The sequence below is a fragment of the Neopelma chrysocephalum genome, unplaced genomic scaffold, assembly GCF_003984885.1.
Source record: "Neopelma chrysocephalum unplaced genomic scaffold, ASM398488v2 Primary Assembly neopelma1_258, whole genome shotgun sequence".
Taxonomy (NCBI): domain Eukaryota; kingdom Metazoa; phylum Chordata; class Aves; order Passeriformes; family Pipridae; genus Neopelma; species Neopelma chrysocephalum.
In genome coordinates this window covers 137,600-164,695 of record NW_020897920.1, presented here as the reverse complement: position 1 = coordinate 164,695, position 27,096 = coordinate 137,600, and the positions used below count along the sequence as shown (strand labels likewise).

The following is a 27,096-nucleotide window of genomic DNA, read 5'->3' as shown; positions in this document are numbered from 1 at the left end:
TGGCACGGGTCCGCTCCGCCGGGGGAGCCCCGCGCGCTCCGAGCCCGCCGGAACCGCCGGGAACAGCGGGACCACCGGCGGCGGCGGGGCGGGGGCGTGGCCGCGATGCGGGGGCGTGACCTGCGGCGGGACAGGGGCGTGGCCGCAAAGCGGGGGGCGGGGGAATACGCGAGACCGGAGGCGGGGCCTGGGGCCGAGCGGGGCGGGGCCTGGGACCGGGTGGGGCGGGGCCTGGGGCCGGGCGGGGCGGGGCCGGCGCGCGCGCAGTGCCGCGGGGGCGCGCGGCCTCCCCGTGTCGCGATGGCCGAGCAGTGAGTGCGGGCGGGGCCGGGGGGTCCCGGGAGGGGAGCGGGGTCCCGTAGTACCGGCTGGGACCCCGGGCGGCTTTGGGGTCTGGCCCCGCTCCCCGGTCCGCCGGCGCCGCCGGCCCCGGCTCGCTCCGTTGCGTGTTCCCGGAGCGCACGGGCCCGGCCGGAGCGGCGCGGGAGCGGCTGGAGCTGGACCCGCGGCTCTCCGGCGTCATGTCCCGGAGGGGAGTCGGGGACCCCAGCAACGCCCCGGGGTCAGGCGCTGCCCCGGGGGCTCGCGGGGCAGGAGCGGCCGTTCCCGGTCAGCGCCGCCCCTCGCTGCTGTCCCGGGCCTGTTCGTGCGCCTCGGCCGCGGGTGTTCCGCAGGCAGGAGCGCTGCAGACCGACCGGGCCGTCATTTTGCCTGGTCCGAGTCTATGATGCATTTAAAATCCACGGGGATGTTTTTCTAATATCACTTGTTTCCGGGATTGAGCTCTCCGTTATTTGATGTTTGTTCTTTCTGCACTGTTATAGAAAAATGGAAATTGCCACTCCTCCGACGTCGAAGTGCATCATGTACTGGAAGAGGAAGGTCAAGTCCGAGTACATGCGTCTGCGGCAGCTCAAGAGGTTCCAGGCGAACATGGGAGCGAAGGTACGGACATGGCAAGGGCTGGGCTGGGGCATCCCTGAAACGCTTCCCTTCAGCTCAGAGAGTCCAGGCAGTGCCAGGGGGTGTCAGCCCGTGGATTGATAAGCTGTTTTTGACTTGCAAGCTAGATCAGTGGGAACAGATGCTGCTTCTCCCTGTGCTCTGTCCTTGGTGTCGGGCCATGCAGGCGATGGCTCGCACACAAAAGGCTGTTGGATGAGCCCAAGAGGGCTTGTTTCCACTTGGTTTTTACAGTATCTCCCTGCTGAACCCTCTCAGTGCTGTGGGTTTCAGATGACTCTCTTGGCAGCAGGATTTCAGAGGGGCTCATCTGGGATCAGGAGTTACCCTAAGCTCCCTGGCTGTTGGATGGATTCTCAGCACAGTTTTGTACCAATGATGAGTTTAATTAGAATTCATTCTAATGAGTATCACCAGTCTGAAACGCTCAGCCTTGTTTGTGTTTTGATGCTCAAAACAGAATCTCAGGAAGAATTTTAGTGTTCTCAACGGGATTTCTTAAATTTTGAGAGCTACTTTCTCTCCTTTCAGGCTCTTTTTGTGGCTAACTTTGCAAAGGTTCATGAAAAGACTCAAATCCTGAATGAAGACTGGAAGAAGCTGCGAGTGCAGCCCGTGCAGTTGATGAAGCCAGTCAGTGGGCACCCGTTCCTGAAGCAGGTGTGCAGTGGAAAAGGAGCACAGCAGCAGCAAGTGGGGACTGGAACCAGGGCTCTGCAGGGAGCTGTGGGGATATGGGATGAGGTTTTGCTGTCCTAGGTCAGTGTCAGGCTGTGCCTCACACTTCTGGGATGCAGAAATGGGCAAAAAGTACTCCAAGGGCTTTTTCCTGTGAAGGAGTCACAGAGTGGATGTGGGGCTTCCATGTGTTTGTCCTGAATTCTGTTTTCTCTCAGGCTGTGGCAGCCTCCCAGGGCGGTTCCTCACTGCCCTTCTGTACTTGTATTCCAGTGCACTGTTGAGAGCATTTTCCCAGGATTTTCAAGCCAGACACTGTACATGAGGACCCTGAACACGGTGGCACTAGTTCCCATTATGTACTCCTGGTCCCCTCTTCAGCAGAATTTCATGGTATGTGGCAGGGTCTTGGTGTGGTTGGTGTGTGATTGTTACCCAGCTGGGAAGTGGTTCTTCAACCCACTTGTTTCAGGCGATATGTGCTCGAGAGATGATGCAAAGTGTTGTTTTAGATGCTTGTTTTGTGGCATCCCATAATCCAGCCATGTGTCCACGCTGTCTCACCCAGGTAGCCTTTACACATGACTCTTTGGCAGGGTCAAGGAGTTGCTTCACAGGGTTCAAGGAGTAAATATGTTTTTGGGGGTCTTGCTTTGTTTGGGTTTTTTCCTAGGATTTTTATGTCCTTTTAAACAGAGAATTTTATTTCTTAGGCAGGTCCTTTCCTTTGTGACTGGGTGACAGTGGGATAGCACTGACATGTCAGGGATGAGACACCTGAACTTCTGCTGGTCCCCGTGTTGTTGACGGGTGTGAGGAACCGGAGCAGCCTTGGCCACAGCCTCGCTGGCATCAGCAAACGCTGCTTTTCTGACTTGTGTCTGATCTCTCTTCAGGTGGAGGATGAAACAGTTCTGTGCAATATCCCTTACATGGGTGATGAGGTGAAGGAAGAAGATGAAACCTTCATTGAAGAGCTTATTAATAACTATGATGGGAAAGTTCATGGAGAAGAAGGTAACCTGGGAGCAGCCAGCTCTCTCCCTTCAAGGCCAGGTTGGATGGGACGTGGAGCAACCTGATCTAGTGCCCTGTTCATGGCAAGAGGTGGAATGAGAGGAGCTTTAAGGTCCTGTCCAGCCCAACCCATCCTATGGTTTTATGATTCAGTCTCTTGCAAATAACATATCTAAGTAGTTCAGAAGTCAAAAGGTGGCAGCAGTAACCAGGTTTTCTGTGGGAGCTCTCAGAGCAGGGAAACAGGACTGTGCCTGCTGTTCTCCTTTGCAAGGACACAGTCCTGCCTTTCAATACCCTGCTCCATTCTAGGCCTGAGGTGCTCTGGAGCAGATGCTTCTGTGCACAGGGATTCACAGGCTCCTCTGGGATGCTGAAAATGTGCAAGGGGGTGGGAGGAACTCAACAACTCTGTTCTGCTTGAGACTTTAGCCAAGAGTTTAATCAATGAAAAGCCAGTGTATTCCCCTGCAGCACTGCCTGCCCCATCAGAAAACTGCCTGGGGGGAGAAAGGCAGGGAAAACTCTGATGTGGCCTGTCCCCACGTTGCTGAAAACGATAAAACACTCCCGACAAAACTGAGAGAAGGGCTCGGCTGGTAGCAGTGATGTGGCTGGCTTGTGGTTTGCCATGACAAGGAGTGAGAAAGACGGTGGCAGTCCCACATCTCTGTGTTTCAGAAATGATCTCAGGGTCAGTCCTCATCAGCGATGCCGTGTTCCTGGAGCTGGTGAACGCCCTGAATCAGTACTCGGATGAGGAAGAGGAAGGACACAATGATTCTGAGGTGAAACAGGAGGATGGGAAAGAGGAGCTGCCAGTCACAAGGAAAAGAAAGCGAATTGCAGCAGAAGGTGGGTTTGGCCACAGAAATAGGCATTATGGTGGTCACGTTTCCATCCTGCTCTGGGTTGTTCTCACTGTCCACTGTGGACAGGACAAGAAATCACCAGCTTAAAGTGTGATGAGAAGTAATTTAGATGAGTCATCTGGAAACCCATTTCCTGGTGAGATTAGCAGAGCTGAGTGTTATCTGAGGAGGCTGTGGGAGCTCTGCATGTGGAGGTTTTCAAGTGCTGGTCTGGCAAGCACCTATCAGGGAGGTGTGGGTGGATCTGTTTCTGTGGGAGGCAGGGAGATGGGACATTTCAAATCCCTTCCAGACCCGCTTTCCATGTATTAGTGTTTCTCTTCCCTCTCCTGTGGCACCTGGAGCTCTTGTTGCCTAGAGGAAGCTTTGGTCTGTAGGATTTTCCTGTGTCCTCGATGACCTTAGGAATGCTGACAAGTAGTTTTGTCTTTGTCCTTGATCTGTGGTGATTTGGGTGGCACAAGTACCAGGACCTTTGTGGACGTAGAAAAGCATTGTCTGAAAGTCCTGCCCTGGGACAAATAAATAGTAATAATGCTTAAGAAATGTTGATTCTTCAGCAATACATCATGCTGTGCTGAAAGTGGTCATGCACTGATTCTGAAAATGCCTTAGCCTGGTTGCAGGACTTTAGGCTTATCCATTGTGTATGGGATTACATTTCTGTCTTAAAATACAAACCTGAACATCGCTGGAGTTGCTCTGTGTGAGAAGGAAAGGCCCGTTCACATCAGCTTGGCTGAGGAATTCTGTCTCCTCTTCTTTGTAGGTAGCAAGAAGTGTTCCAAGAAGCGTTTCCCCAATGACATGATATTCACTGCCATTTCTTCCATGTTTCCTGAGTACGGCTTTCCAGAGGATATGAAAGAGAGGTAGAAGATCTCTGCTTGGGTTCTGTTACCTTTCTTAGCAAGAGTTGAAATCTCTGTTTCAGAGGCCAGCTCTGGCCAGGCCACAGAGCTTGGTGCCTGCAGAGGCTCCTTGGGCAGAGCACGTTTTGAACCTTACAAAACCTTTACAAACTGCAGTTCGGCCTCGAGGTACCTGGGCCAGAGTCCGACGGGCCCAGGTAGTGACATAGCCGTGCAAAGTGTCCCAAATGGGGGAGTGTGCACATCCCTGGGTGTTTCTGTTTGCCAACAGGTACCGGGAGCTCACGGAGGTGTCGGACCCCAACGTGCTGCCGCCACAGTGCACTCCCAACATCGACGGGCCATGTGCCAAGTCAGTGCAGCGGGAGCAGTCCCTGCATTCCTTCCACACCCTCTTCTGCCGCCGCTGCTTCAAATACGACTGCTTTCTGCATCGTAAGTGCCGCCTCGGCCGGACGCTTCCCTAGAGCCCTCTCTCCTCAGTTTTCCTCTGCACGCCTTGCTTAGTCCGTGCTGCAGTCTCTGGAGGGTGGTGCCTCCCGAGCTTGCAGTGGGGCCTTAGGAGCTGACAGGTGCCCAGAAGCCTTTTGCACAGACGGCTCCACTCTTTGCTCCCATGGACGGCAGACAGACCTGCGTGGCCGTCCCCTCTCCGCGCTCAGCACGCCTCATCCGAGCTCCCGGCAGTTTGTGCCGTAGTCCTGCCACCACCAGACTTTGCTCTTGCTTTGCAGAAGCTCGTCAGTGAAAGGCATGAATGTTTCACTGCCAAAGTCTGGACATGCCCCTGTGTTTTGTTGCCTCACTGGAACTTACAGCTTCATCTTAGTCCTGTTCCTGCGGTTGGTCCTGCCAAAGCCTTTTGGATACTGCTTAGCTGCTGGACCTGCTGTTCTCCAGGTCTAAGGGGCTTCTTTGGGAAGTCACAGGACTTTTTCCAGTGAATTATTTATTAAAAGATATAATATTAAGATCACGTGGTCTTTTTGTTTCAGTCTGAAAGCAGATCCTTTTCCTATGGCCTCTCCTTTCCAAGCTGCCGAGTCCCCGTTGTGGGTTGGAGCAGGGCTGCCCCAGGGGTTCAGCTGCTGTGGGAGCCCTTGGACACGCAGGCTCCCGCTTCCTGTCCCTTGCAGAGTGGGGGGAGACTCTTGGAGAATGCTAATAGTAAAGATAACTGTTACTTTTTCAGCTTTTCATGCTACTCCTAATGTGTACAAACGAAAGAATAGAGAGACCAAGATTGAGCCAGATCCTTGCGGCGCAGACTGTTTCCTCTGGCTGGTACGTTTCTGCGTTGCTGCTTTAGAAACCACAAGAGAAGTGCCCTGGCCAGCCCTGCTCTGCAGAGCTCTGTGGACCTTTTTCACAACTTCCAGAATTAGTTCTAGTCCTTGTTGGATTCAGGACAGCGTGAATGCAAATGCAGACCTTACCAGATGCATATTTTAGGAGATGTCCAACAAAGACTAATTCCAGAGCTAGCAGATGGGAAATTGTGTGACAAATGATTTCTCTGGACTCAGTGCAGTGTTAGAGAAATTAAACTCAGGTTAAAAAGGAGCAGAGCAAGAGGCCAGGAAGATCCAGAGGAGTGGGCTGGGGGGGCCAGGGCCAGGAAGCCTCTGCTGACCAGGCAGGGTTTGGCACTTGCTGAAGAGACCACACATGGCCGGCCTCTTCCATCTGTCCTTGGTGGTGGCAGGACAGGGTTTGTCCCAGGGCCTGTAGAAAACCCTTCCTGCGTTCCCTGGTCATCTGCCACTCGTCTTGTCTTCTGCTCTGCTTGCAGGAAGGAGCCAAGGAGTTTGCTGCGCTGCACAACCCCCGGTCCAAGTGCTCGGGCCGGCGCCGCCGCCGGCACCACGTGGTGGGTGCGTCCTGCTCCAACACCCCGGCAGTCACCGAGACCAGGGAGGGTGACAGTGACCGGGACACGGGCAACGAGTGGGCCTCTAGCTCCTCGGGTACGGTGCCAGCCCGGGGACACCCGCTCACCTCTGGTGTGGGCAGTGAGGGCGGGTGGGTTCTCACAGCTGGAGTTCTCCCAGGGTTCCCTCTGCTTCCAGCACAGCTGGGAAGTTTGGAGTTAGCAAGCACTCGGTGTTCCCAGAAAACCTGAGGGACACCAGCCCCGCCTTTGCTGTTATTGGATTCACTGTCCTCTCCCAGGAAGAAGGAAAGTTGGCAAGAAAAGCGAGAGCTTTCCTGGGACCTGCAAAGCTCAGAGCGAGTCCTTGGCTCTGAGCACTGTTCCTGGCCAGAGGCAGGAGTGTGTGGCCAGGAGTGCAGTGCACGGTTGTGAGGCACTGCAAGGGGACCACTGGCCCCCAGAACCACAACGGCCAGGTGCCTTTTTCCAGGGTGTGTTTGGCTTAACATCTGCCTTTCCTGCCAGAGGCCAACTCCCGCTGCCAAACCCCCACCAAGCAGAAGCTGAGCCCGGCCTCCTCCCAGCTGTTTGCAGTGGAGACACCACAGGAGCCTGTGGAGTGGACGGGAGCTGAGGAGTCACTCTTCCGTGTCTTCCACGGGACCTACTTCAACAACTTCTGCTCCATTGCCAGGCTGCTGGGGACAAAGACCTGCAAGCAGGTGGGTGCCCAGAGCAGCCAATACAGCAGCAGGAGAGGGGCCAGGGCTGGGGCCAGAGCCGCTGCCCGTTGGTTTTATTTCTCTGCCACAAACCTCCCAGAGGAAGGTGTCACATCAACATGTTTGGAGTCCAGGGTGTTACTCTGCAGCAGTGCTGCTGTTTGCAGAGTGAGCCCTGTGTGCTGGTGCTGTGGGTTTCCTCCCATTGCAGCTGGGCATGCAGGCGCTCGTTTCCCAGGCAGGAGGAGCACATGGGCAGGGAAACGGGGCAAAGCTGCTGCTCACTGGGCCCGGGACTGGGAGCCCCGCTGTGTGTGCTTGCTCACACTCTCTGATTATGCTTTTGATAAAACAACTGAAGTGCACTGAACCTGTTTCGTCTTTTTGCTTCTGTTCTCTGGTAGGTCTTTCAGTTTGCCGTGAAGGAATCGCTTATAACAAAACTGCCGACAAATGAATTAATGAATCCATCCCAGAAGAAGAAAAGGAAGCACAGGCGAGTGTTGGACAAGCTTGTTTTGTTCTTTAAATGCAACCAGATCCGCTCCTTTTTGTGCCAACGCATTCCTGGTAATCCCCATCTGGCTCCCATCTGTGCACACATCCTGCTGTCACACGGGACTGCTGGTGCTGCCACTGGGTGCTGGCCCTGGCCCAGCTCGAGGGCTGCTGCCCTCGCTGGAGGCTCGGTGGTTCTGGGGTCTCAGTGGCCCTGTGCCCCTGAGCTCAGCCCAAAGACAGGGCATTGCTGGCTGCAGCCCCTGCTGCCACTGCCCTATCAGCAGCCTCATCCTCAGCTCCCCAGCTTGTAACCCACTTTGTGTGCTGATCCCAGCGTGTCCAGTATTATTCTGGCTCTGGTGTTTGCCTTAGAAAGCTCCTGCTGCAGCTGCATTGCTCTCATCTTTCTCCATTTTGTGGCGGCTGCTGATCACTAATGCATGAAGCTGCCAAGTCTGTCTCTGCTGTGTTGGCTGCCGGTGCAGAGCAGTCCTGGCCGGCTCTCCCTGATGGCTCATGCATCCCCTCAACCCTTTCTGCTCCTTTTCCAGGCTGTGGGCTGCACACTGCAGGAAGATCCAGCTGAAGAAAGGTAGTGTTGGCTGTGGCTGTGTCGTGGGATGTTTGTGAGGGTCGAGTTCTCCAGCTCCGACTGCCACGGCGGGACAGCCATGTCCTGCTCACCATCCTGGCAGCTCCACAGTGCAGAAGGGAGCATCTCCACCCAGCCAGGCTCCTTGGGGTGCCAGGGGCATTGTGGCCATGCCAGTGCCCGGTGAGGCCACACTTGTGGTGGAGTTTGCCACAGCCAGGGGGAGGCTGAGAGCTGGTGTGCAGCCCTGCTGTACACTGGGCTGTGGTCAGTGAGCACAGCCGTGTGCCTGTGGGAGCTGGGTGCTGCTGGGCTCCCTGACCAGTGCAGGCAGATGGGGAGCTTGCACCTTCTCTGCTCCAGTGCCCTGCATGTGCTGCTTTGAAAAGATTCCTGCAACGTACAGCTTCTAACCTGGAGACTTCTCATCTTGCTCTAGATAATTCACCAACCCAGGTGTACAACTACCAGCCCTGTGACCATCCGGAACATCCCTGTGACAGCTCCTGCCCTTGCATCATGACTCAGAATTTCTGTGAGAAGTTCTGCCAGTGCAACCCTGACTGTAAGGAGAGGCCGAGGACTATTGGGCAGGAAAGCAGCCAGCTCTCCTGGCACAGAGCAGAGGGGAGGGTGCAGAGCTGGGGCATGCCAGGGGCCTGCTTTATTCCTGCACTCACTGCTCTGTCCATCTGCAGCAGTTTGATTAGCAGCTGTTAAAGTCCAAAGGGAAATAGTTCCATGCTGCCCTGCAACTCTTGGCAGCTGAGAGACGCTGCTCTTAGAGAATGCTTGTCATGGTATCTGTATCCCATGGATGCTGCTGCTGCTGCTGGTCCCCTGTGAGCAGGATGTGTGACCAGCATTTAGGGTGGGCATTGGGTCACTGCTCTGCCGTGTTTGTTTTTCATGTCTGGGCTTCCATTCCCAGCTCTGCAATGGAAGCAACAGCCAGGCTTTGTTCTGTCCCTGCCCAGGCCTTGCCGGGGTGAGACCTGGCTAGGGGAGGAACATCTGGGTCAGGGACCCTGCGTGGCCCCTCTGTTCTGTGCCAAACCTCACAGTGCAAACCCGTGGGCTGTGTCACTGCAGGTCAGAACCGCTTCCCGGGCTGCCGCTGTAAGACCCAGTGCAACACCAAGCAGTGCCCGTGTTACCTGGCTGTGCGGGAGTGTGACCCAGACCTCTGCCTCACCTGCGGCGCTTCGGAGCACTGGGACTGCAAGGTGGTCTCCTGCAAGAACTGCAGCATCCAGCGAGGTCTCAAAAAGGTATGGACAGCAGCATGGCAGGGGCTGCCTCAGGGCTGATACACAGATGCTGCTGCTGCTGTGTGGGAGGGGGGCATGAGGCCCCCGCAGCTGCCTGAGTGCTGAGGTCTGGAAGAGAAGCTGCTCTGCCCCGGGCTTCTGCAGCACTTAGTCTGGAGTGGGGATTGTGGATGTGAAAATCAGGAGACGTGAGTTACGTGAGGAAGGGTTTGAGAGCAAGGGAGTGTAAAAAAAGTGGCTCCAGAGAAAGGTTTAGTCTTGAATTCTTGCTGGTCAGGGCAAGGGATTTTGCATTGAAAAAAAAAATCTGAGAAAGTTGCAAATTAGTGTGTGTCAAGTCCTGTGCAGCTCCATGTAAGGGTGTAAGTCTGTAGGGAGCTGTGTGTCACCATAACAAGGGGATGCTGGATGCACACTGACTCCCTTCTGCCTCTGTGATCTGGGTGCTGTGAGGTGCTGTACCTGCTAACCCTTTCCCACTTCCTTTCCCCTTGGTTCCAGCATTTGTTGCTGGCCCCGTCGGACGTGGCTGGCTGGGGTACTTTCATCAAGGAGGCTGTGCAGAAGAACGAGTTCATCTCCGAGTACTGTGGGGAGGTCAGTGCTGCTGTGCTGGGCGCACGGGGGTCTGCCTGTGGGGGGAGGGCTTCCTTCAGCCATGGGGCCAGCAGGGACAGCTGCCTTCCCCAGCTCTGCCGTGGCCATGGGCTCACTCTGACCGGGTTTGGAGAGTGAGTCTTGTGCTATTTCAGAACACATCTCAGTACCTCTGGCCCTCCACTGTGGAGGAGCGTGTTCTATGTGTGCTGCTCCCTGGGAACCCAGCTCTGGCCTCTGCCCCATCCCTGGGAGCCCTGGCGAGCTCCTGCCTGTGAGATGGGAGGGAGGGCAGGAGCATTTTTCCAGGAGGCAGGTGAGTGCCTGGCTCAGCCCTCAGCTGCTGGGTCTCTCAAGGTGTTCTCCCTCTACAGCTCATTTCCCAGGACGAGGCTGACCGGCGAGGAAAGGTTTATGACAAGTACATGTCCAGCTTCCTCTTCAACCTCAACAATGGTAATTCCCTGGGGCTGCCAGGGGTGGAGAGGCCAGGGCTGCTGGCCAGGCAGGCAGGCTCAGCCCACCTCTCACCTTGGTGACAGGCCTGGCCTTACACCACAGTTTTCTTCTTTTTCTTCTTTTTTTTCTTTTTTTTCTTTTTTTTCTTTTTTTTTTTAAAATAGACTTTGTTGTTGACGCCACCCGCAAAGGAAATAAAATCCGCTTTGCTAACCACTCGGTGAACCCCAATTGCTATGCCAAAGGTGAGATCCCCCTGCCCAGTCAGACCAGGCAGGGTACAGTGCTGCGAGAGCTCTGGCCCAAGCTGGGGCTGCACGTCTCTGACATCATCTCTCTGGTTGCAGTTGTAATGGTGAACGGAGACCACCGGATTGGCATCTTCGCTAAGAGAGCCATCCAGGCAGGAGAGGAGCTCTTCTTTGACTACAGGTACCTTGGACTGGGCTGCAGGGGTGACCCCACCTTCTGTAGAGGTTTGTGGGGACTGTGGGAGGTCATTGCTGCAGCTGTGACTTCCTGTCTTGCAGGTACAGCCAGGCAGATGCCCTGAAGTACGTTGGCATAGAGAGGGAAACAGACATCATCTAGGCCCGGGGGCAGTCCCGGCACACCTTGCTGCTGCACCTTGTAAGCAATGCCATGTTTGCTTCACGCTGACATGACTGCTGCTGTTCCCACTGCTGTGTGTGTCACAAGTGCTACTTTCCATCCAGACACCCAGAGAGACTCGGGGCAGGAGTGTGAGCAGTGCCTGTGCCCCAGCTGCTGTCCCAAGGCGGTTTCCCCTCTGCCCCAGCTGGCTGGGGCACAGGAACCGCCCAGCCATGGCTGGAGTTGGCACCAAGGGATACCTGGGGATGGGAGAGCAGCACTATGCAACACGTCACTTTGAATAGGGATGGCACTGAGCTGGGTAGAGACAATGTTAAAGTCAGTGCCCACGGTGGCCCAGGGAAGGCTCCTCGGAAACCTGCCTTGGGCTTTGTGATCCTCTGGCCCTGGGGATAAAGGGGAAATATTCTCTGGCGGGGTGAGGTTTGGCCTTAGCACCCAATGCAAAAAGGAAAGAAAAAAGCACTTTAAACTAATCCCCAGCTGGTGGCTGGGCCCTGTGTTTCACGCTGGGTATGGAGGGACTGCAGGCATCCTGGGCGACCTGCATCCATCAGCACCTTTGCAGGGACATCGCTCCAAGTTTGGGACAGGGCAGGCTGATGGGGCCTGGCATGACCTGAAGGTTGGGGCTGTCCCCTGAGAGCCACATGTGCTGCCAGCTGCCTGCCCAGCCTGGTGCTGGGTGCTGGGCCATGCTGTGCCCAGTGTCCAGGGCTGGGTTCCCAGGATGTGGTACATGACACAGAGAGGTGCTGGTTCTGCCTGGGAGCCAAGCCCTCCCTGGCCCAGCCCTCACCATGCCTCCCCAGTCCCCTGCCACGGCAGGCCAGGCTGTCTGTCCATCCTTCCCACTGTCCATGATGCCCTCCTGGAGCTTGGAGGTGTTTGGGTTTGTCTGGAGCAGTGCTTGTACCCCAGCACCTGCCTGAGCCCCCCTCCCTGCCGCCTCCGTCCGCCTGGCTCCCCTCAACCCTGCTCTTGGCTCAGCGTCTTCTGCCACTTCGGCCATAGCTGCACTATGCCAGGCTTTTGTCTGTGGTTTGTTGACGGTGAATAATGGTAATAATAATGCACTTTAAATAACGTGGCTTGTAGCCTTTTGTCATAATAAAGTGGTAGCGAAGACCCTCTCCTGCTTGCTGGTCTCTGTTACCTCGGGAGCAGTGGCAGCAGCCTGTTCCCTGCCTGTCCCCTGCCTGTCCCCTGCCTGCTGGGCTCAGCCCAGCCATGGCTCCTCAGAGCCCAGGGGGAATTGCAAGTGGTCAGGAGCCACTAGCTGCCCAAACTGGCTCAGGGTGGGGAGGGGGCAGAGGTGTGTGGCAGGGAAAGCAGGACACAATGTGTGTGTGCAGCAGCAGCTGAGCTGCCTCTACCCCTGGCTAGTTACACCCTGCATCCCATTCCAGGAGCAGGAATTGCTGTTGTCTGTGTGGTCCCTCTCCTGGTGCAGGCTAAGCTAGGGTGGGTGGAGAGGATCTGCCTGGGCTGCCAAGGGGAAGGCTGGGGAGTGTCAAACGCTGTCATTCTGCCTTTATTTGATTATCCTCACATCTCATTCAACAGAACAGGATTTTTAAAAATAAAGTGCCCAGTGGAGCCAGGCCTTTGGGTAGATAAATGCGTTTCTGTAACATCGTCTTACCACAACACAGCAAGTGAACAGGAGCTTTCCCTGGGCTGGAGGTTATCACCAGGACTGGCACTTCATACAGAGAAGTAGCAAACTACAGACCACGCACCATGACACGCAGAACGTCAGGCCCGTGGGAGCTTCCGTTTGGTTTTTTTATACAAACCGATAGAATAAAAAAAACCCAGAGTGTAGTAGAATATCCAGCAACAAAAAATGGTAGAAAGGATCTGTACCTGATCTTACGAAAGCAGCATCTCAGCAAGGTGCAGCGGCGGCATGCGCGGCGCCGGCGCAAGGTATTGCTCGGCGCCCCGGCTGTGCGGGGCCAGTGCTCGTGGCTCTGCGTGGCGCTGGCGAAGCGAGCAAAGCAGCGGGTCATCTACGCGGGCAGCACTAACAGGTGGCAGCAGCCGGGTGCCCCCGGCCAGAGGGAGGGTGGGGGCCGGGCCCGGGGCTCCCCACGGGAGGCCAGGCGGGGTTTGGCAGCTGCGGGGGCACCCGCAGCCTGCCTCCGGCGAGGGGGCTGCCGCCGTGCCCAGGGCGAGCGGGGCTGGGGCTCGGCAGGTCACAGCCGTGCTCTGGGGCCGGTGGGTGGTGGCCGCGAGGAGGAGATGGTGGTCGGCGCGGTCCGGACCGTCCAGAGGAGGATGTTGGCAGTTCAGGTGTGCTTGGCCCTTTGGTCCCGCGACGCTCGCTCATCCCCGGGCGGGTCTTGGGGATGTGGGGGCTGTGAGCCTGTCCCACCCCCGGCCCCTGCTATTCCCCTCTCGCCTCCTCCAGGATCTGGGGCAAGTTCTGGTCCTTGCGTGCCGGTGCTGGTTTGGTAGCGCTGCCGTAGTCCTGGATGGCCTTGGGTTCATTGGTGTGGTAGGAGCCCTTGTAGCGGTGGTGGTAGAAGTACAGCAGTGCCAGCAGCCCCCCCAACAGCAGAAGCAGGAAGATCACAACTGTGGGGGAGAGGTGGCAGTGAGGGTCTGGGAAGGAGGTGCAGGGCCAGGGCAGAGCACGGGACACCAGCCAGGGGCTTCACTTACACCCAATGATGATCCCAATCCAGCCGTCGTCGTGCACATGGGGGAACTCTGCAGAGATAGAGTGGGTAGCTGAGAGTGGGCTGCAGCGAGGTCTTGTGCTGGAGCTTCCCCTCTGCAGCTGCTGCTTGTCAGGGGCTCTGTTCAAGCCAGGGTCCCACCACAGCACCTACCTATGCCCATGTACCAGGGGTCCATCTCAGGAGGGATGAGGATGGTGGTAAGGGGGAGCATTGAGGCACAGCTTGACTCCACCAGCTCCCCCCGAATGCTGTAGGGCCGCAGGGCACTGGTGGGGTGGAAGATGGCTTTGAGGGGCACGAGGGTGTTGAACTTCACCCCTGAGAGGCAGCCTGAGAAGCCGGGTGTGTTGTAGCGCTGGATCTCGGGGTCAATCACACCGGTTTCTGTGGGGGCACAGAAGGAGATAGCTCATCCCTCTTGGAGAGCAAGGACCATGCTGGGCAGAGGAGACCCAGGAGACTCCAGCATGGGAAAGGGGTGGCCAAGGGCTGGACCCAGCTCACCCATCACACGCCCCAGGTAGAGGTTTTTGGGAGAGTCCAGCTTGCTGTCCACAAACAGGGAGAACCGTTGCTCCATGACGGGGAGATAGTCCACCTGGGAGGCAGGTGCCCAGTGTCAGCGCCCGTGAAGCCACCCCACCTATACCCCTCTCAGCCTGACCTGCAGCCCAAAGCCCCCAGGCCCTGTGGGGAGGGTGCCCTGGCCCGTACCTGGGTATACAATGTGCGGTGCAGGCGGGTGATGTTGACACGGTGGGGCCTCCCATCTGTCACTGGCTTGGTGGTGAGGGCGAAAACGTAGGGGTTGGTGCCCAGCTGGTAGCGCAGCTGCAGGCTCCCTGTAGGCAGTGGGGGCCATCAGCAGGGCCAGAGCTCTCAGTGGACGCATCCAGCTCGTCTATTGGGCTGGGGAGTAGCATCCACAGAGAGGAGGGTCCCGTGCAGCTCCAGAACTTGGGGGGGGGGTCCACTCAGGCTCTGTGTGAGCCCCAGGGCTCACCATCATCCTTGATGAGCACGGCCATATAGTCCTTTACAAAGGTGCTGACATAGAGCAGCACGGCGGGCGCTGAGGTGGTGCTGAAGCTGAAGCTGACCTCCTCGCTGGTGAGGTTGTAGCCGGGCAGGGGCTGCCAGGGGCTGCTGATGATGCTGGCGAACTCGCGGGCGGCGTACAGAGACATGGGCAGGATGTTGTACCGCACCCAGGTGCCCTCCTCGAAGTACCCGCCGATGTCTGCGGGGGAGCCCACGGGGTGAGGGAAGCGTCGGCTCCTCAGCCCCTCTCACCCCGCGGAGCACAGCCCTCACCGTGGTTGCAGAAGGGCCCGGTGAAGGCGGAGACGCTGCAGTTGCAGCTGTAGTGGCTGTAGCGCTCAACGCAGAGCCCGCTATTCTGGCAGGGCACCGGCGGGTCCTGGCAGTAGCCGGTGCAGTTGACCCGCACACCCTCCGTCTCGTTGGCCTTGCCCTCCAGGTTGAGCGTCACCCCGTTCATCCGCAGCCCCCGCAGGCACCCCAGGAACGGGCGCATCTTGTGCTCTGCTGCGCCTGCAGTGGGGCCGAGGCTCAGCACCCTGTGGCATGCAGGGACCTGGGGGTGCGGGGCCACGGCCGGGGGCTCTCACCGACATAGAGGGGCCTGTCAAACTCCAGGCGGACGAAGCTCTGCGGGGGGGCCGGCCGCACCACCCAGGGCAGCTTGTCCACCCGCAGCCGCGCCAGCTTGACGTTGAGCTCAGCCTTCACCTGGTGCCACTCATCATCGTTCCAGGGCATCACTGACCGCACCGTCAGGTTCTCGTCCCCGTTCCCAATGTCGTAGATAAACACCACATCCCTGGTGGCTGCAAGGATGTGGTGTTGGGAGGAGCCCCCTGGCCCCACCGCCCACCACAGCCCTGCAGCCCCTGCCCCCCGTACTGTTGAGCTCAATGCGGATGTAGTTTCTGGTGCCAGGGTTCTCCAGGAAGACTCCAGATAGGGCAGTAGTCTTGAAGTAGAAGGAGATGTCAAGGCTGTGGTTGGCCTGGAAGGTGGGGAAGATCAGGGCTGCACCCCTGTTGAAGGAGACGGTGTTCCAAGTGTTGCCTGTGGGGAGCAGGAGGGGCAGTGAGGGATGAGCAAGAACCCTCCCTGTGTGGGGGACCTCACAGGTGTGGGATCCCTGTGGGTGTAGGCACTCTGCAGGCAGGGGACCTTCCACGGGGCTGGTCACTCACGGTCTCCGTAACATCGCAGGGGCCCCAGCAGGAACTGGGCTTCAGAGCCAGTGCGGTTGGTGTCCCCAACCACAACCTGGGTGACAGGCAAGTGGTCCACAAAGGTCAGCAGACCTTTGTCTGTCCTCCTGCAAATGGTGTGTGCATCAGAGTGGCCGTGAGGGGCTTCTGTCCCTTTGCCAGCCTGCACCCTTATTACCCCCATCTGAGGGCCCCAGAGTCTGTGCCCCCCATGCCTGCAGCCCCCACCCCTTGGCCTCTGTCCTGCAGACCCCACCACTCACCACAGCGCATGGTCGGCATCGCAGTTGCAGAAGTACTGGGGGTCGGCACAGTTCTTGTCCAGCCCGCAGGCGCAGCGCTGGATGCCCGGCCGTGAGCCACCCCAGTAGTAGTGCCGTTCATCGTTCCGGCCCATCCAGAAGCTGAAGGGCAGCCCAGCTGCGAGCACAGGGGAGGGTGAAGACACATTCCCAGAGCACAGCCCTGCAGTGCAGCCCCACGGCGCAACCCCAGTCCCCCCAGCACTCACAGGGAGTGTTGAGCAGGCGGGAGTTGTAGCAGTGGAACTCGATGCGCTGCTCGCAGTACTCAGAGGCATTGGCCAGTGCTGAGACCTCAGCCCAGGAGGCGTTCCAGTACTCTACAGCCCCCAGGTAGAGCTGGTCCACACTGGAGCCCGTCACCCGTGTGGCGTAGTGGCGGTTGTGACGGATGATGGTCCATGCTCGGTCCTCTGCACTGACAGGGAGCTTTTAGGACTGGACCCCCAGGACACCCCCACTACCTCTATCCTGCTCCAGCCCAAATACACAGGCAGGGCTGGTCCCCAGGGGCACTGAACAGAGGGACACCCTGGCCTCCTGCTGCCCCCACCTCGGATGTCACAGTACACCATGAAGGGCTTGAGTGGCCCGCTGCCATCCGGGTCGATGGTGTAGTTGCCTGAGGTTTTCCCGCTGACCCGGTAAGCATCACATGATTCTTTGTAAAGGGCTGGAAGAGAAAAATGAGGTGAGGGTCAGTGCAAGGGGGGCACTAGGCAGAGGGAGGGGCCACACGTGCCCTTACTGTCCCTGACCCACGGGTCTCCAGGCTCACATTTGTGACAGGTCTCCCCCTTGTACCCCGTCAGGTCGCAGATGCACATGAAGTCATCCCAGGACTGGATGCAGCGGCTGTCATGCTCACACAGGTTGGGGGTGCACCTGAGGGTGCAGAGGGCTCCTGTCCCAGCACCAGCACAGCCCCCCAGTGCCCCTCACTCCCAGGCAGCACCCCTGTCCCAGTCGATACCTGTCCGTGATGCCGCAGACGTTGAAGAACACATTGTGGTACTCCGCCAGCCGCTGATGCACCAGCAGCTCCACATCCACGGGCTGCAAGTCCACGTTCAGCATCTGCAGGCAGCCATGGAAGGCTGTCTGGTTCGACCTGCAGCCAGTGACTGAGGCTGGCTTGGGGCAGCCTGCAAGACAGAGCAGGGTGAGCAGCCCCTAGGCACATGTCGCCCTGGCCTCTGCCCCACTGCCCACCTCCAAAGAAGTATTGGCCGCCAGTACGGAGCTGGAATGGGTGTGCCACCCGAAACTCGGCACCATCATCATCATCAATAGTCACAACAGCTGAGCCTTCCCGTGCCACCAGGTGCACCGAGTGCCAGAAGCCGTCATTCAGGCGATACCCTGTGGGGACAGGAGGGTGGGTGGGGAGGCTCCGCTGCCACACTGGCCCCACTCCCCGCACTGGCTCCCCAGCCCACCCGCAGCAAACTCCAGCTTCTTCTTGCCAGGCTGGGCAATGGAGACATTGATCTGCCCCTCACTCAGCACCATCTCGAGGGAGCCCAGGCCATCAGAGAAGTTGGTGTAGAGCAGGAGCCCAGTGGTGTCCCAGGAGCGGAAGCGGAAGCTGACGGCCAGGCGGTTCCTCCGTGGGATCCCTGGCACCCGGATGTAGTTGTTGATGCCAGCAAAGGTGATGGGGGTGTTCAGCTGGTCCTGGCAGTAGTGGCCCACGCTGCCCTGGGGATAACCACGGGATGAGGTGAGGAAGGGGATGTTCCCATGGCAGGGAGGCCCCTCCCATCCCCACAATCCTGGCCCCAATCATGCCCAATCGATCCCAACGCCTGGTAGAGCCAGGCAGGCACCCCAGGCCAGGGATAACCTTGCGTGGTCAATGCGGTGCCGCTTGGCTGAGCACGGCTGCTGCCCAGCCCCGCGCCACCCCACAGCGGGCAGGGAGCCTGGCCCCAGGCAAGGGGTCACCCCCCAGTGGGGCTAAGGACATTCAGGAAAAGGATCCTCCCACAGCAGGGACAGAACCCCCAGAGAAGGGGCACCCCCCGGCCTGGACCTCGAAGCGGATGTTGGGTCTCCGGTGCCGGGCCAGGTCAGCGATGTGGACCCCATTGAAGATGATGTTCTCCACGCAGCCCCGGAAGTTTTGCCGGTAAGTGAGGTGCTGCTTGTCCTGGTCAATCACCCCCCCAAAGAAGATCTGGGAGGCAGAGGGAGAGGGTCAGTCCCTCTCTGGGGGGGACACCACCAGTCAGCATCCTGGCAGTCCCCTGCCTGTTGCACCCACCTCAGTTTCGAGGTCAAGCTGGTCGAAGGTGCCACGGCAGCGGAAGCGCTTGACCTCCCCGTCCAGCGTCAGGTTGACGTAGTGGCCGAGGCGCTCAATGTGCAGTGAGTGCCAGTGCTGGTCATCCAGGAGGCTGCCCACCGCCACTGTTGTGTGGCCCTCACTGGCATGCAGTGGGCTGCTGCCTGGGGAGGGGCAGCGTCAGCCGGCAGCCCTCTGGCCCCGTGTTGTCAGCCCCCTGGCCCTGGCTCACCTAAGCTGATGTGCAGGAGGAGCTGGGCCTGTTTGAGCTCCACCGTGATGTAGTCACCCTGTGGGCCCTCCCCGTGCATCAGCACCCCGTCCTGCTCCAGCGTTTTGAAGTTGAAGGAGATGTCATCCTCAAAGGTGCTGACCCTCTTAGTCCGGAAACGGTAGGAGATGGCATCATCCCCATCAAAGTAGAGCACGTGGGACCCTGGGGAGAGCAGAGCAGCCCCAGCCATGTCACTGCCTGCAGCAGCAGGTGCCCTGGCATGGGGAACACTCCCTTCTGCTGTGATCTATGCCATGGCTGCAGACCATTTGGGAGCAATCCCCTCTGAGAGTGTTTTCCACAGTGCCAGAGCCAGGGTCCTGCTCCACAGGGCTGCTGGAGCCCCTGGCCAGGTACTCACGGTAGGGGCAGCCGTAGAGGCCCAGGCGCAGCCCGATCTTCCCACGTGGATTCCATGCCACTGGGATGATGCGGATGTAGCGTGCAAGGATGGGGTAGTGCAGGTCGTGCCGCACCACCCCACTCTCGTTCACATTCCCAAAGAACGTCTGGGGATCAAGGGTCGCTGTCAAACACCTTGCTCCAGGCGAGGGGTTTCTGCCCCCCTCAGAGGACCCCCTCCCGCAGGGACCCCAGGACTCCCCCCTACCCAGTTGCTGCCCTGCTGGAAGAAGGGTTTCCAGCTGTAGGGGCTGTCTCCGTAGAGCACGATGTAGCGTGTCAGCCAGTCATAGGTGTTGAAGGTTCCCTGCGTGGCCACCGCGTTGATCCGGTGCTTTTGCATCAGGTCGATCTGGAGCCAGGGCTGCTTGTCCCGGGGATCGGGGGACCAGCCGCTGGTGCCTGCGGGGGAGCTGTTCAGCTGACCCCACAGCTCTGCACCCAGTGGCTCCCAGCTGAGCGGGGGCTGCTTGCTCGGCCCCACCCCAGCACCCCACTGGATTCCTCAGCCCTTGCCGAGGACACCCTCGGCCCACGTGCCCCGCCCAACCTGGGTCCCGATCCTGCAGGGGGACTCACTGTGCAGCCGGGCAAAGCTGGGCGAGTAGAAGATGTTGTATCTGGAGGAGGCACCGATGGAGTAGGAGTAAAGGGGAGCGACGAGCTCATCGTAGCATGGTCCTGTGGGGAGAGTGGGGCTGGGGGCGTGCTTGGGGCACTGAGCTGGGCAGTGCCCCTGTGGAAGCTCTCCCGACCCGGCCCTGCAGACCCTGAGGGCTCTGGGGACCCCTGCAGACACTGTGGGCTCTGGGGACCCTGCTGCCTCTGAGGGCTCTGGGGACCCCGCTGCCCCCTTGGGCCGGCGGCGCGGCGGGCCCGCTCCGCTCTCCCCTCCCACTGCAGCGGAGCTGACACACCTCTGCGGGCCCCGGCGCCCGCACCAGACGCCTCTGCACTGACGTGGGCGACAGGACCCCCCATCCCGCCCTGCCCCGCCCTGCCGGGTCACAGTCCCTCGTGGGAGCCCAGGGGGTCCCGTGCAAACCCTCGCGGCACCGGCAAAAGACGCTCTGACGGGGTCGCAGTCCCGAACGCCTCACAGGGTCCCTCCCCCCAGCCGTGTCGGACGAAGCCCGGGGAGTCCACGAGCACCCCCAGCTCTCACTGCAAGGCCCGTGCTCCATCCCCCCCCCGTCCACCGCCCCCCATCCCACAGCCCCCCCCCTCCATCCCTTTTCACCCCGACCCTGGGGAAAGGGGCCAAGGGCCCTGGCTCAGGGGGCCGCAGGGAACTGCCCAGTGCGGTCAGGACCTCGCCGATCCCCGTGCCCAAGCAGATGCCCCAAGCCCGGTACTGGGCCCGGCCCGGTTCAGCCCCGCGGCGGGGTCGGCCCGGCGGGCGGCGGCGCTGGCCGAGCCCGGTCGGTCCGGCGGGGCGCCCCCACTCGCCTCGGCATCCCCGGGCATCCCGGATCCTCGGGGCATCCCGGCTCCCCCGGTCCCCGGAGGCTGCGGGCGGGCGCGGTTCCGCCGGCGGTGGCGGGGCTGCTGGGGGCCGCCCCGGGCGGGGCGGGCAGGGGGAGAACCCGGACGCCCGTGTCCGGCGGTGACCTTGAGGACGATGCGGACCGGGGCAGTAGAGGAAACCGAGGGATGCCCGGGGGAGAGCGGGGGATGGTCGTGAGAGCGGGGTTGCGGGGGCGGCTCAGGAATGCGGGGCCGGGGTGGCAGGCGCGGTCCCGCAGTGCGGAGCGGCCGCTCCCGGGACTGCGGCTCCACTTACGTGCGAGGCAGCCGGGGCCGGGGCGCAGGAAGCCGACGCAGGCGGCGAGCAGGAGCCCGAGGAGGCGGCGGGCGCCCATGCTGAGCGCCCCGAGCGCCCTCGACGCCGCCGCTCCCGGTGCTGCAGCCGCACGGCGGAACGGGGCCGGCGGCTCCGCCCATGGGGCGGGGGGAGAGGCCGGGACCGGACCGGGGGGGCGCGGGGGCCGGGCTTGGCGCAGCGCGGAGCCCCGGCCCCCCTCGCCGCACCCCCTCGCAATGCTCCAGCCGGCCGCCCGATTCCCCCGGTCCTCGGCCCCGCGGGGCGCCGGCCGCCTCGGGCTGCACCGGGACACGGCTCGCGGCCTCGGTGGGCTCGTGGGGGGGTGCACGGACATAGCGAGGCCGTGCAGGAACTCCCCTGGCATCCCCGGGAGGTTCCTCTGCAGCGCCTGGCCCTTGTCGAGCTCCGAGCCCCCCCCCAGCCCTTATTCCCTTGCAGCCCTGGTCCGGAAGGGGGGATCGGAGCGGTGCCCGCAGCCCCCCCGCAGCAGATGTGGCGGCTGTTTGTAATCAAGCCACAGATTAAGGCCTTCAGGTCTCGGGGTCGCCGCTCTCTCCAGTGGTGCAGAAGAAGGGATTTAGCCGGTGTCTGCTCCCAAACAATCCCCAGATGCCCACAGAGGGGCCGGGGGGGCTGGCGACTGCCTGCCCTACATACACCTACAAACCCTCTGTGTCCCGTGTCCCCTGGCCCCTCAGGAGCAGGAGACCCACTCTCCCAGGAGCCCTGAGCAGCTCCGAGGGACGAGGATGCCCCAGCAGCCGCTGGGTCCATGCTGGGTCTGGGCACTGGGCAGAGCTCGGCAGGGCAGCTCCACACCACTGGCTTTCAGCAGGGCAGCACAGCCATGACCTGCGGGTACCCAGTGCTGGGGCTCCTTCCTGCCCAGGCAGAGTCGAGACCTGGGCTGGGGAGTGAAAGAGAGAACAGAAAGCCCCAGGTGTGGCAGGGATGATGTGGGACAACCAATGGTGCACCGAGAGTTCTGCTACCGGGAGCTGGAACCATGTGCCGGGGTCATTAGCACCTGCCCTCCTGTCCCCCAGACCCCAGCAGTGCTTTCGGGTCCATCCCCAGGAAAGGCACAGCCCACCTGGCCTTATCCTGACACCCCAGGGTGCTACCTGCTCTGGCCACAGCCCCCATGTCCTCTCCTTGTGCTGGGTCAGCTCTGTGACAGCCCCAGCAGGGACATGTGGAGTCCCTGATGTGCTGTAGGGCCAGCATTGGCCCTGGGGCTCTCCTCCCTCCCCTTCCCCCAGGATGCAGGGTGCAGGATGGCACCTCCTGAGACAGCACTGGGCAGAGGTCTGCAGCCAACATCCCTGCCCTGCAGAAAGAGCAGGGGAGGGGAAATGACCCTCCAGCAAAGAGCTCTGGGGAACCCCCAGGGACTGGAGGCCTCTGCCCAGTCACTCTCCAGCCAGGGCACAGCAGCTCCACAGCCCCACAGCTAGTGCCGGGGACCCCACACTCGTCTGGAGGCAGCAGGAGGGCCGAGGGCAGAGCTGGGATAAGCCGCAGCAAAGACTGCTGTAGCGGGGGAGAAAGGGGGATTGAGGGATTACTGTAGCAAACGCCAAACGGCCGGGAGCCTGTTAAAGCTGGGGATCAATTTGCTCCCCCCTGGGAAGAGGAAAGTGGGGGCTCTGCCCCACAGGAACTAATCTGCTTCTTAATGAGGAGCTGGGAATTTTGTTGTCAACAACCAGCAACATGCCTCCCCAGAGCCACAAGGGTGCAGGGGCAGAGGGGCCTGGGGTTGCAGGGATGCAGAGCACAGGAGTATAGGGCCAGGCTGGGACCCCTGGGTGGGAGGTACAGCCTGCACCAGCAGCCACCCCAGCTCCTGGAACCATCATGTTTCCCATCAGGATGAGATGATCCTAGACCAGACATGGCTCTGCTGATCCCACTTGAGCAGCATCCTTCCTATGCCCAGCTCAGTGCCAGCCCACAGCAGCACACACTTCATTTCTTGGCCCTGTTCCCTCCAGCCTTCCCTCCACACCTGCAGAGGAGCCACCAACAGCCCCAGGGTGGGCTGGGGTCTCCTGCACATGCTGTGTGCCCTTGGCCAGACGCCGTTCCCCTGGCTGGGTGCTCCCAGGCTTGGCCCACAGTCCTGCATGACAGGAACTGAGTGGAGCTGCTATTTCTGTCCTTAGCATGCAGATGTAAAAGGTGCACAAAATAAAAGATTCAGGACAGGCTCCGGAGTGGAACCACCTCACCTTCCTCCTTGGGGCTGGGCCTGTGCTCTGCACTGTTTTCGGTATCAGAAGAGGCACGTGGTCAGACCACAGGTTACAGAGTGCTGAGACATCAGCAGCTCCAGACCCACCGGCCACGGGAAAGGTCCTGCTGCGCAATGCAGAAACAGGTGAGAGGCTGTGGGGTGAGGGGTTTGCTGGGGGCAGGAACCCCCTCACTGTCTTTTCTTATGTTTTTTAGATAGTTTTCTTGTGAATCCTGCGGGTTTGGGATGAAAGGCAAAACCTTGTGGAATCCGGGCAGTACCTGGTGTTCCAGGTCACTGGGGCCCAGAGCAGGGAAGGAGCTGGGAGAGCTGCTGGAGAGTTAACCCTCCCTGACACTGCGTTCAGATCCCACCTGTGGCCCCAGAGTGGGTGGGGGGGCTCAGGCCCAACAGCCTGGACTTGCTGACATGGGCCAGAGTGAAATTGCTGCTCGAGTCAGAGCTATGTTGGATCCTGACATCCATGGCAGTGGAGTCCCGGCTCTTCAGTGCCAGGCTGCAGTGCTGTCCTGCTGCCCCAGAGCAGGGCTGAGCAGCTGGGAGCTGGGAGCACTGTGCGGAGCTGCCTGCAACCTCTGTGAGGCGGTGGAATGCCCTGGGACCTCCCTGTCTGGGGCCGGGGCCAGGGAGTGTGGGGCTGTGTCTGCACTGGGATCCCCAGGGTGGTGCACGGGTGGGTGGCTGCTTTGGCCACCCGGGGATGCTGGTGTGAAGTCCCAAGACTCGACTGCCCAGGGGAGCCAGAGCTGTAGGCTGGGTGCTGATCCCCAGGGGATGCTGGAGCAGCTCCCCAGGCAGGTGCAGGGTTAATCTGTGGGACGTGGTGCTGTGCTGGGGACGCCACAGCCGGGGTCACGTCCCTCCACCAGCTCTGCATCGCAGGAGGCTGCTCGGGAAGTGTGCGGTTGCTCTTGCAATGACTGAGCATGGTGAACCTCCCTCTGCTGCGGGGTGGGTGTGAGACAGAAACCACCCTGCACGTGGGGCTGGGGACTGGGGCTGTGGCATGCCCGGGCTCCCCGCGCTGGGGCTGGGTGGAGAAGGGCTGCCCTGGGCGTGGTGCTGCACCCTGTGGCCAGGCTGCCACCACCGAGCCCTCCTCATTCAGTCTCCTTCTGTGCAGGCAACCCCCAGCCCCATCTCAACGGAGCTAATGGCCACCACCGAGTTCTACTGGGAGGACGAGTACTCGGGGGAGGCCGGCATGCTGCCCGAGCTCTGCGAGAAGCAGGAAGTGCAGGGCTTTGCCCGCACCTTCCAGCCTGTCGTCTACCTGCTGCTCTCACTGCTGGGCACAGTCGGGAACGGGCTGGTGCTGCTCACACACACCCGCTACCGCCGGGCACACAGCGTCACTGACGTCTGCCTCCTGCACCTCGCCCTGTCTGACCTCCTGCTGCTCCTGACGCTGCCCTTTGCCGTCACTGACACGCTGCAGGGCTGGTCCCCGGGTACGGCCGCCTGCAAGGCGCTGCAGGGTCTCTACGCCCTCAACTTCTACAGCGGCTTCCTCTTCCTCACCTGCATCAGCGTGGACCGCTACGTGGTCATTGTGCAGGTGCCGGCCGCCTGCCGCCTGCGCCCGAGGGCTCGCCGGCACGGCTGGCTGACAGCGGGGCTGGCCTGGCTGCTGGCCACGCTGCTGGCACTGCCCCAGTTCATCTACAGCCAGGCAGAGCAACACCAGGACCTCCGGCTCTGCCGGGTCGTCTTCCCCCATGTGGTCTCACGGGTGGCCCGGGGGGCCACCAACCTGGTGCAGGTGGTGCTTGGCTTCGTGGTGCCCTTCCTGGTGATGGCGAGCTGCTACACGGCTGTGGCACGGACGCTGCTGGCGGCCCGTGGTGCCCAGCCCCACCGGGCACTGCGAGTGCTGCTGGCCCTCGTGCTGGTGTTCGTGGCCCTGCAGCTGCCCCACAGCCTGATGGTGCTGCTGGACGCGGCCGAGCTGCTGGCCAGCTGGGAGGTGAGCTGTGCCCAGAGCCGCCGCAAGGACCTGGCGCTGCTGGTCACGGGCGGGCTGGCGTACCTGCGCTGCTGCCTCAACCCGCTGCTCTATGCCTTCCTGGGCCAGCGCTTCCGTCGGGAGCTGTGGCTGCTCGCCAGCGATGCCGGCTGCGTGGGGCCCCTCGAGCCGCGCTGTCCCGGCTGTCCCAGTCCCCGCCGGCGGACATCGCTCTCCACATACCTGGATGTGGTGTAGAGGCACAGTGCCTGCAGCCACGGCAGGAGCCAGCGCCCCGGGGCTCGGCCCCTCCATGACTCCTCGGGGAGAGCCCTGCCCATACATGGGCTTGCCCCGGCGAGCAGCCTGGCACAGGCAGCGCTAGACAATCCGCACGGTGATTGCACACTCGTGGACAGAGGGAAGAGCAGCTCCACAGCACCCACATGTCCTGAGAGTGCCTTCAGTGCCCGGTGACCCGCCGGGGCAGGGGTCCCCACAATGTCACACGTGCTCCCGGGGAACCCTGCAATGTCACGCGTGTTCTGGGGGACCATCTAATATCACGCGTGCTCCGGGGGGGGGCCATGCAATATCATGTGTGCTCAGGGGGTCCGTGCGATGCCGGTGAGCTGAGTCGATGAGTGCAACAGCGGGGCCAGGCAGGCAGCTGGTTCCCACTCTCACAATAAACCTCAGTCGAGTCCCGGTGGGCGAGCGCCATCTCCGTCCCGGCCGGGGCTGCCCCGCGGGCTCTTGCGGGACAGGAGCTCGGGGCCGGGTGGCAGCCCTGTGGCCACCGGCGCTGGCGGGCGATGCCTGCAGGAGGCAGCAGAACCTCGCGCTTCCTGCCCGCTCGCTGCCCGCCCTCTGCCTGCTCGCTGCCCGTCCCCAGGGCCGGAGGGGCAGAGACCCCCCGGAAAAACCCGCCCTGGGCCCGACTGGAAATCCCCTCCTGGGCGGGGGCAGAGGGACGTACCTCTCCCCTTCTCACTCCCCCCACGAAGTCCTGCGCCCCAGCACATCCCGGCCCGGCGGCTCCCCGGGGCAAGGGTTGTGCGCTGGGGCTGGCCCTGCCAGACGCCCCCGGGCCGGCACATGACTAGCGGCTCATGGCCACGGGCCGGCAGCACCGGGGCCGTGCGGTGCCTCATGCTCCGGGCTTGGCTGAAGAAGCGCTCCGGGGTGCCGGAAGCAGCACCGGGCCTGGCTCTGGTGCAGCCTCTCGTGGGATCTCCCAGCGGAGCTGGGCATGCAGGGAAACACCTTCCTGGGGCTGGAAGCTGCTTCATGCTCATCCCCTGCTCTGCTTGGCATTAACCCAGCACTCGACTGGAAGAAGGCATCCCAGAACCTTCACCTACTGCTGGGGCAGAAATGTGGTTACTGCTGACTCAGCAGAGGCAGAGCCGTGGTGATGGTGATCCCCTCAGCCGGTGGGGAGCAAGGGCCAGATCGGGCAGTACCCGACCAGGCGGCACAGCTGCCCCTGCTGCCCTCCCAGCCTGTGGCCTCGGGTGGTCCCGACCCCGTTCTCTGCTGTCCCCATGGCTGGCAGGCTCTGCCCAGTGCCCGTTGCCGTCCCGGCTGCGTGGCCGGCCCCACAGCGGGGCTCAGCCCCCCGCACAGCCCGGCGCAGGCTGCGTGGGAGGTGAACTGGCAGCCGGCGCTTCCTGCCTGCGCATCCCAGCACCCGGGTTCCCAGGGATGACGGTGACCCAACAGCTGTAGCAAAACCAGAGCCTTAACCCCTTCTGGGGCTCCGCGAGCAGGGCCAGGGCCCGGGCGCTGCCATGGCACCCAAGGCTCGAGGGGCCGAAGGGTCCAGGGCTG

General features: G+C 60.9%; 3 protein-coding genes across 5 annotated transcripts; 2 read left to right on the top strand and 1 right to left on the bottom strand.

Annotated features, from left to right (window-relative positions):
• The first annotated feature begins 233 nt into the window (after positions 1–233).
• Positions 234–12,615, top strand: EZH1 (enhancer of zeste 1 polycomb repressive complex 2 subunit). 3 transcript variants are annotated; one of them, XM_027704180.1, is made up of 21 exons: positions 234–311; positions 825–945; positions 1,495–1,623; positions 1,915–2,034; positions 2,538–2,658; positions 3,340–3,513; positions 4,300–4,402; positions 4,674–4,837; positions 5,595–5,686; positions 6,195–6,369; positions 6,801–6,997; positions 7,402–7,493; positions 8,050–8,090; positions 8,530–8,655; positions 9,183–9,361; positions 9,863–9,958; positions 10,333–10,414; positions 10,582–10,662; positions 10,765–10,849; positions 10,948–11,047; positions 12,599–12,615. In XM_027704180.1, exons 1-20 carry the CDS (start codon positions 301–303, stop codon positions 11,006–11,008), a joined length of 2,250 nt encoding a protein of 749 aa, XP_027559981.1. In that variant the 5' UTR covers positions 234–300; the 3' UTR covers positions 11,009–11,047; positions 12,599–12,615. The 3 variants fall into 3 exon arrangements, with proteins under 3 accessions (XP_027559981.1, XP_027559980.1, XP_027559983.1); XM_027704179.1 differs by lacking the exon at positions 12,599–12,615 and having other exon boundaries at positions 10,948–11,759; XM_027704182.1 differs by lacking the exon at positions 12,599–12,615 and having other exon boundaries at positions 268–315; positions 10,948–11,759.
• On the bottom strand, positions 12,544–21,153 carry CNTNAP1 (contactin associated protein 1). The gene is made up of 24 exons (XM_027704178.1): positions 21,017–21,153; positions 19,813–19,914; positions 19,442–19,635; positions 19,193–19,340; positions 18,790–18,993; positions 18,537–18,721; positions 18,306–18,449; positions 17,710–17,971; positions 17,483–17,632; positions 17,244–17,415; positions 17,049–17,155; positions 16,824–16,943; positions 16,480–16,683; positions 16,232–16,388; positions 15,948–16,075; positions 15,649–15,816; positions 15,354–15,572; positions 15,037–15,276; positions 14,726–14,962; positions 14,437–14,564; positions 14,227–14,320; positions 13,873–14,106; positions 13,703–13,750; positions 12,544–13,615 (listed from the first exon to the last, which is right to left on the bottom strand). The coding sequence occupies exons 1-24, from the start codon at positions 21,093–21,095 to the stop codon at positions 13,425–13,427; spliced, it is 3,915 nt and encodes a 1,304-aa protein (XP_027559979.1). The 5' UTR covers positions 21,096–21,153; the 3' UTR covers positions 12,544–13,424.
• Positions 21,154–24,324: 3,171 nt separating this feature from the next.
• On the top strand, positions 24,325–25,521 carry CCR10 (C-C motif chemokine receptor 10). The gene has a single exon (XM_027704200.1). It carries the CDS (start codon positions 24,325–24,327, stop codon positions 25,519–25,521), a length of 1,197 nt encoding a protein of 398 aa, XP_027560001.1.
• Positions 25,522–27,096: the final 1,575 nt, after the last annotated feature.

Coding starts and splice junctions, on each gene's coding strand:
- EZH1 (XM_027704180.1), top strand. Junction 946..1,494: donor AGGCGAACATGGGAGCGAAG/GTACGGACATGG, acceptor CTCTCCTTTCAG/GCTCTTTTTGTGGCTAACTT. Junction 4,403..4,673: donor CCAGAGGATATGAAAGAGAG/GTAGAAGATCTC, acceptor GTTTGCCAACAG/GTACCGGGAGCTCACGGAGG.
- CNTNAP1 (XM_027704178.1), bottom strand. CDS start 21,095: ATGGGCGCCCGCCGCCTCCTCGGGCTCCTGCTCGCCGCCTGCGTCGGC. Junction 17,972..18,305: donor GACCCAACATCCGCTTCGAG/GTCCAGGCCGGG, acceptor GGTTATCCCCAG/GGCAGCGTGGGCCACTACTG. Junction 15,573..15,648: donor CATCCGCATTGAGCTCAACA/GTACGGGGGGCA, acceptor ACATCCTTGCAG/CCACCAGGGATGTGGTGTTT.
- CCR10 (XM_027704200.1), top strand. CDS start 24,325: ATGCCCGGGCTCCCCGCGCTGGGGCTGGGTGGAGAAGGGCTGCCCTGG.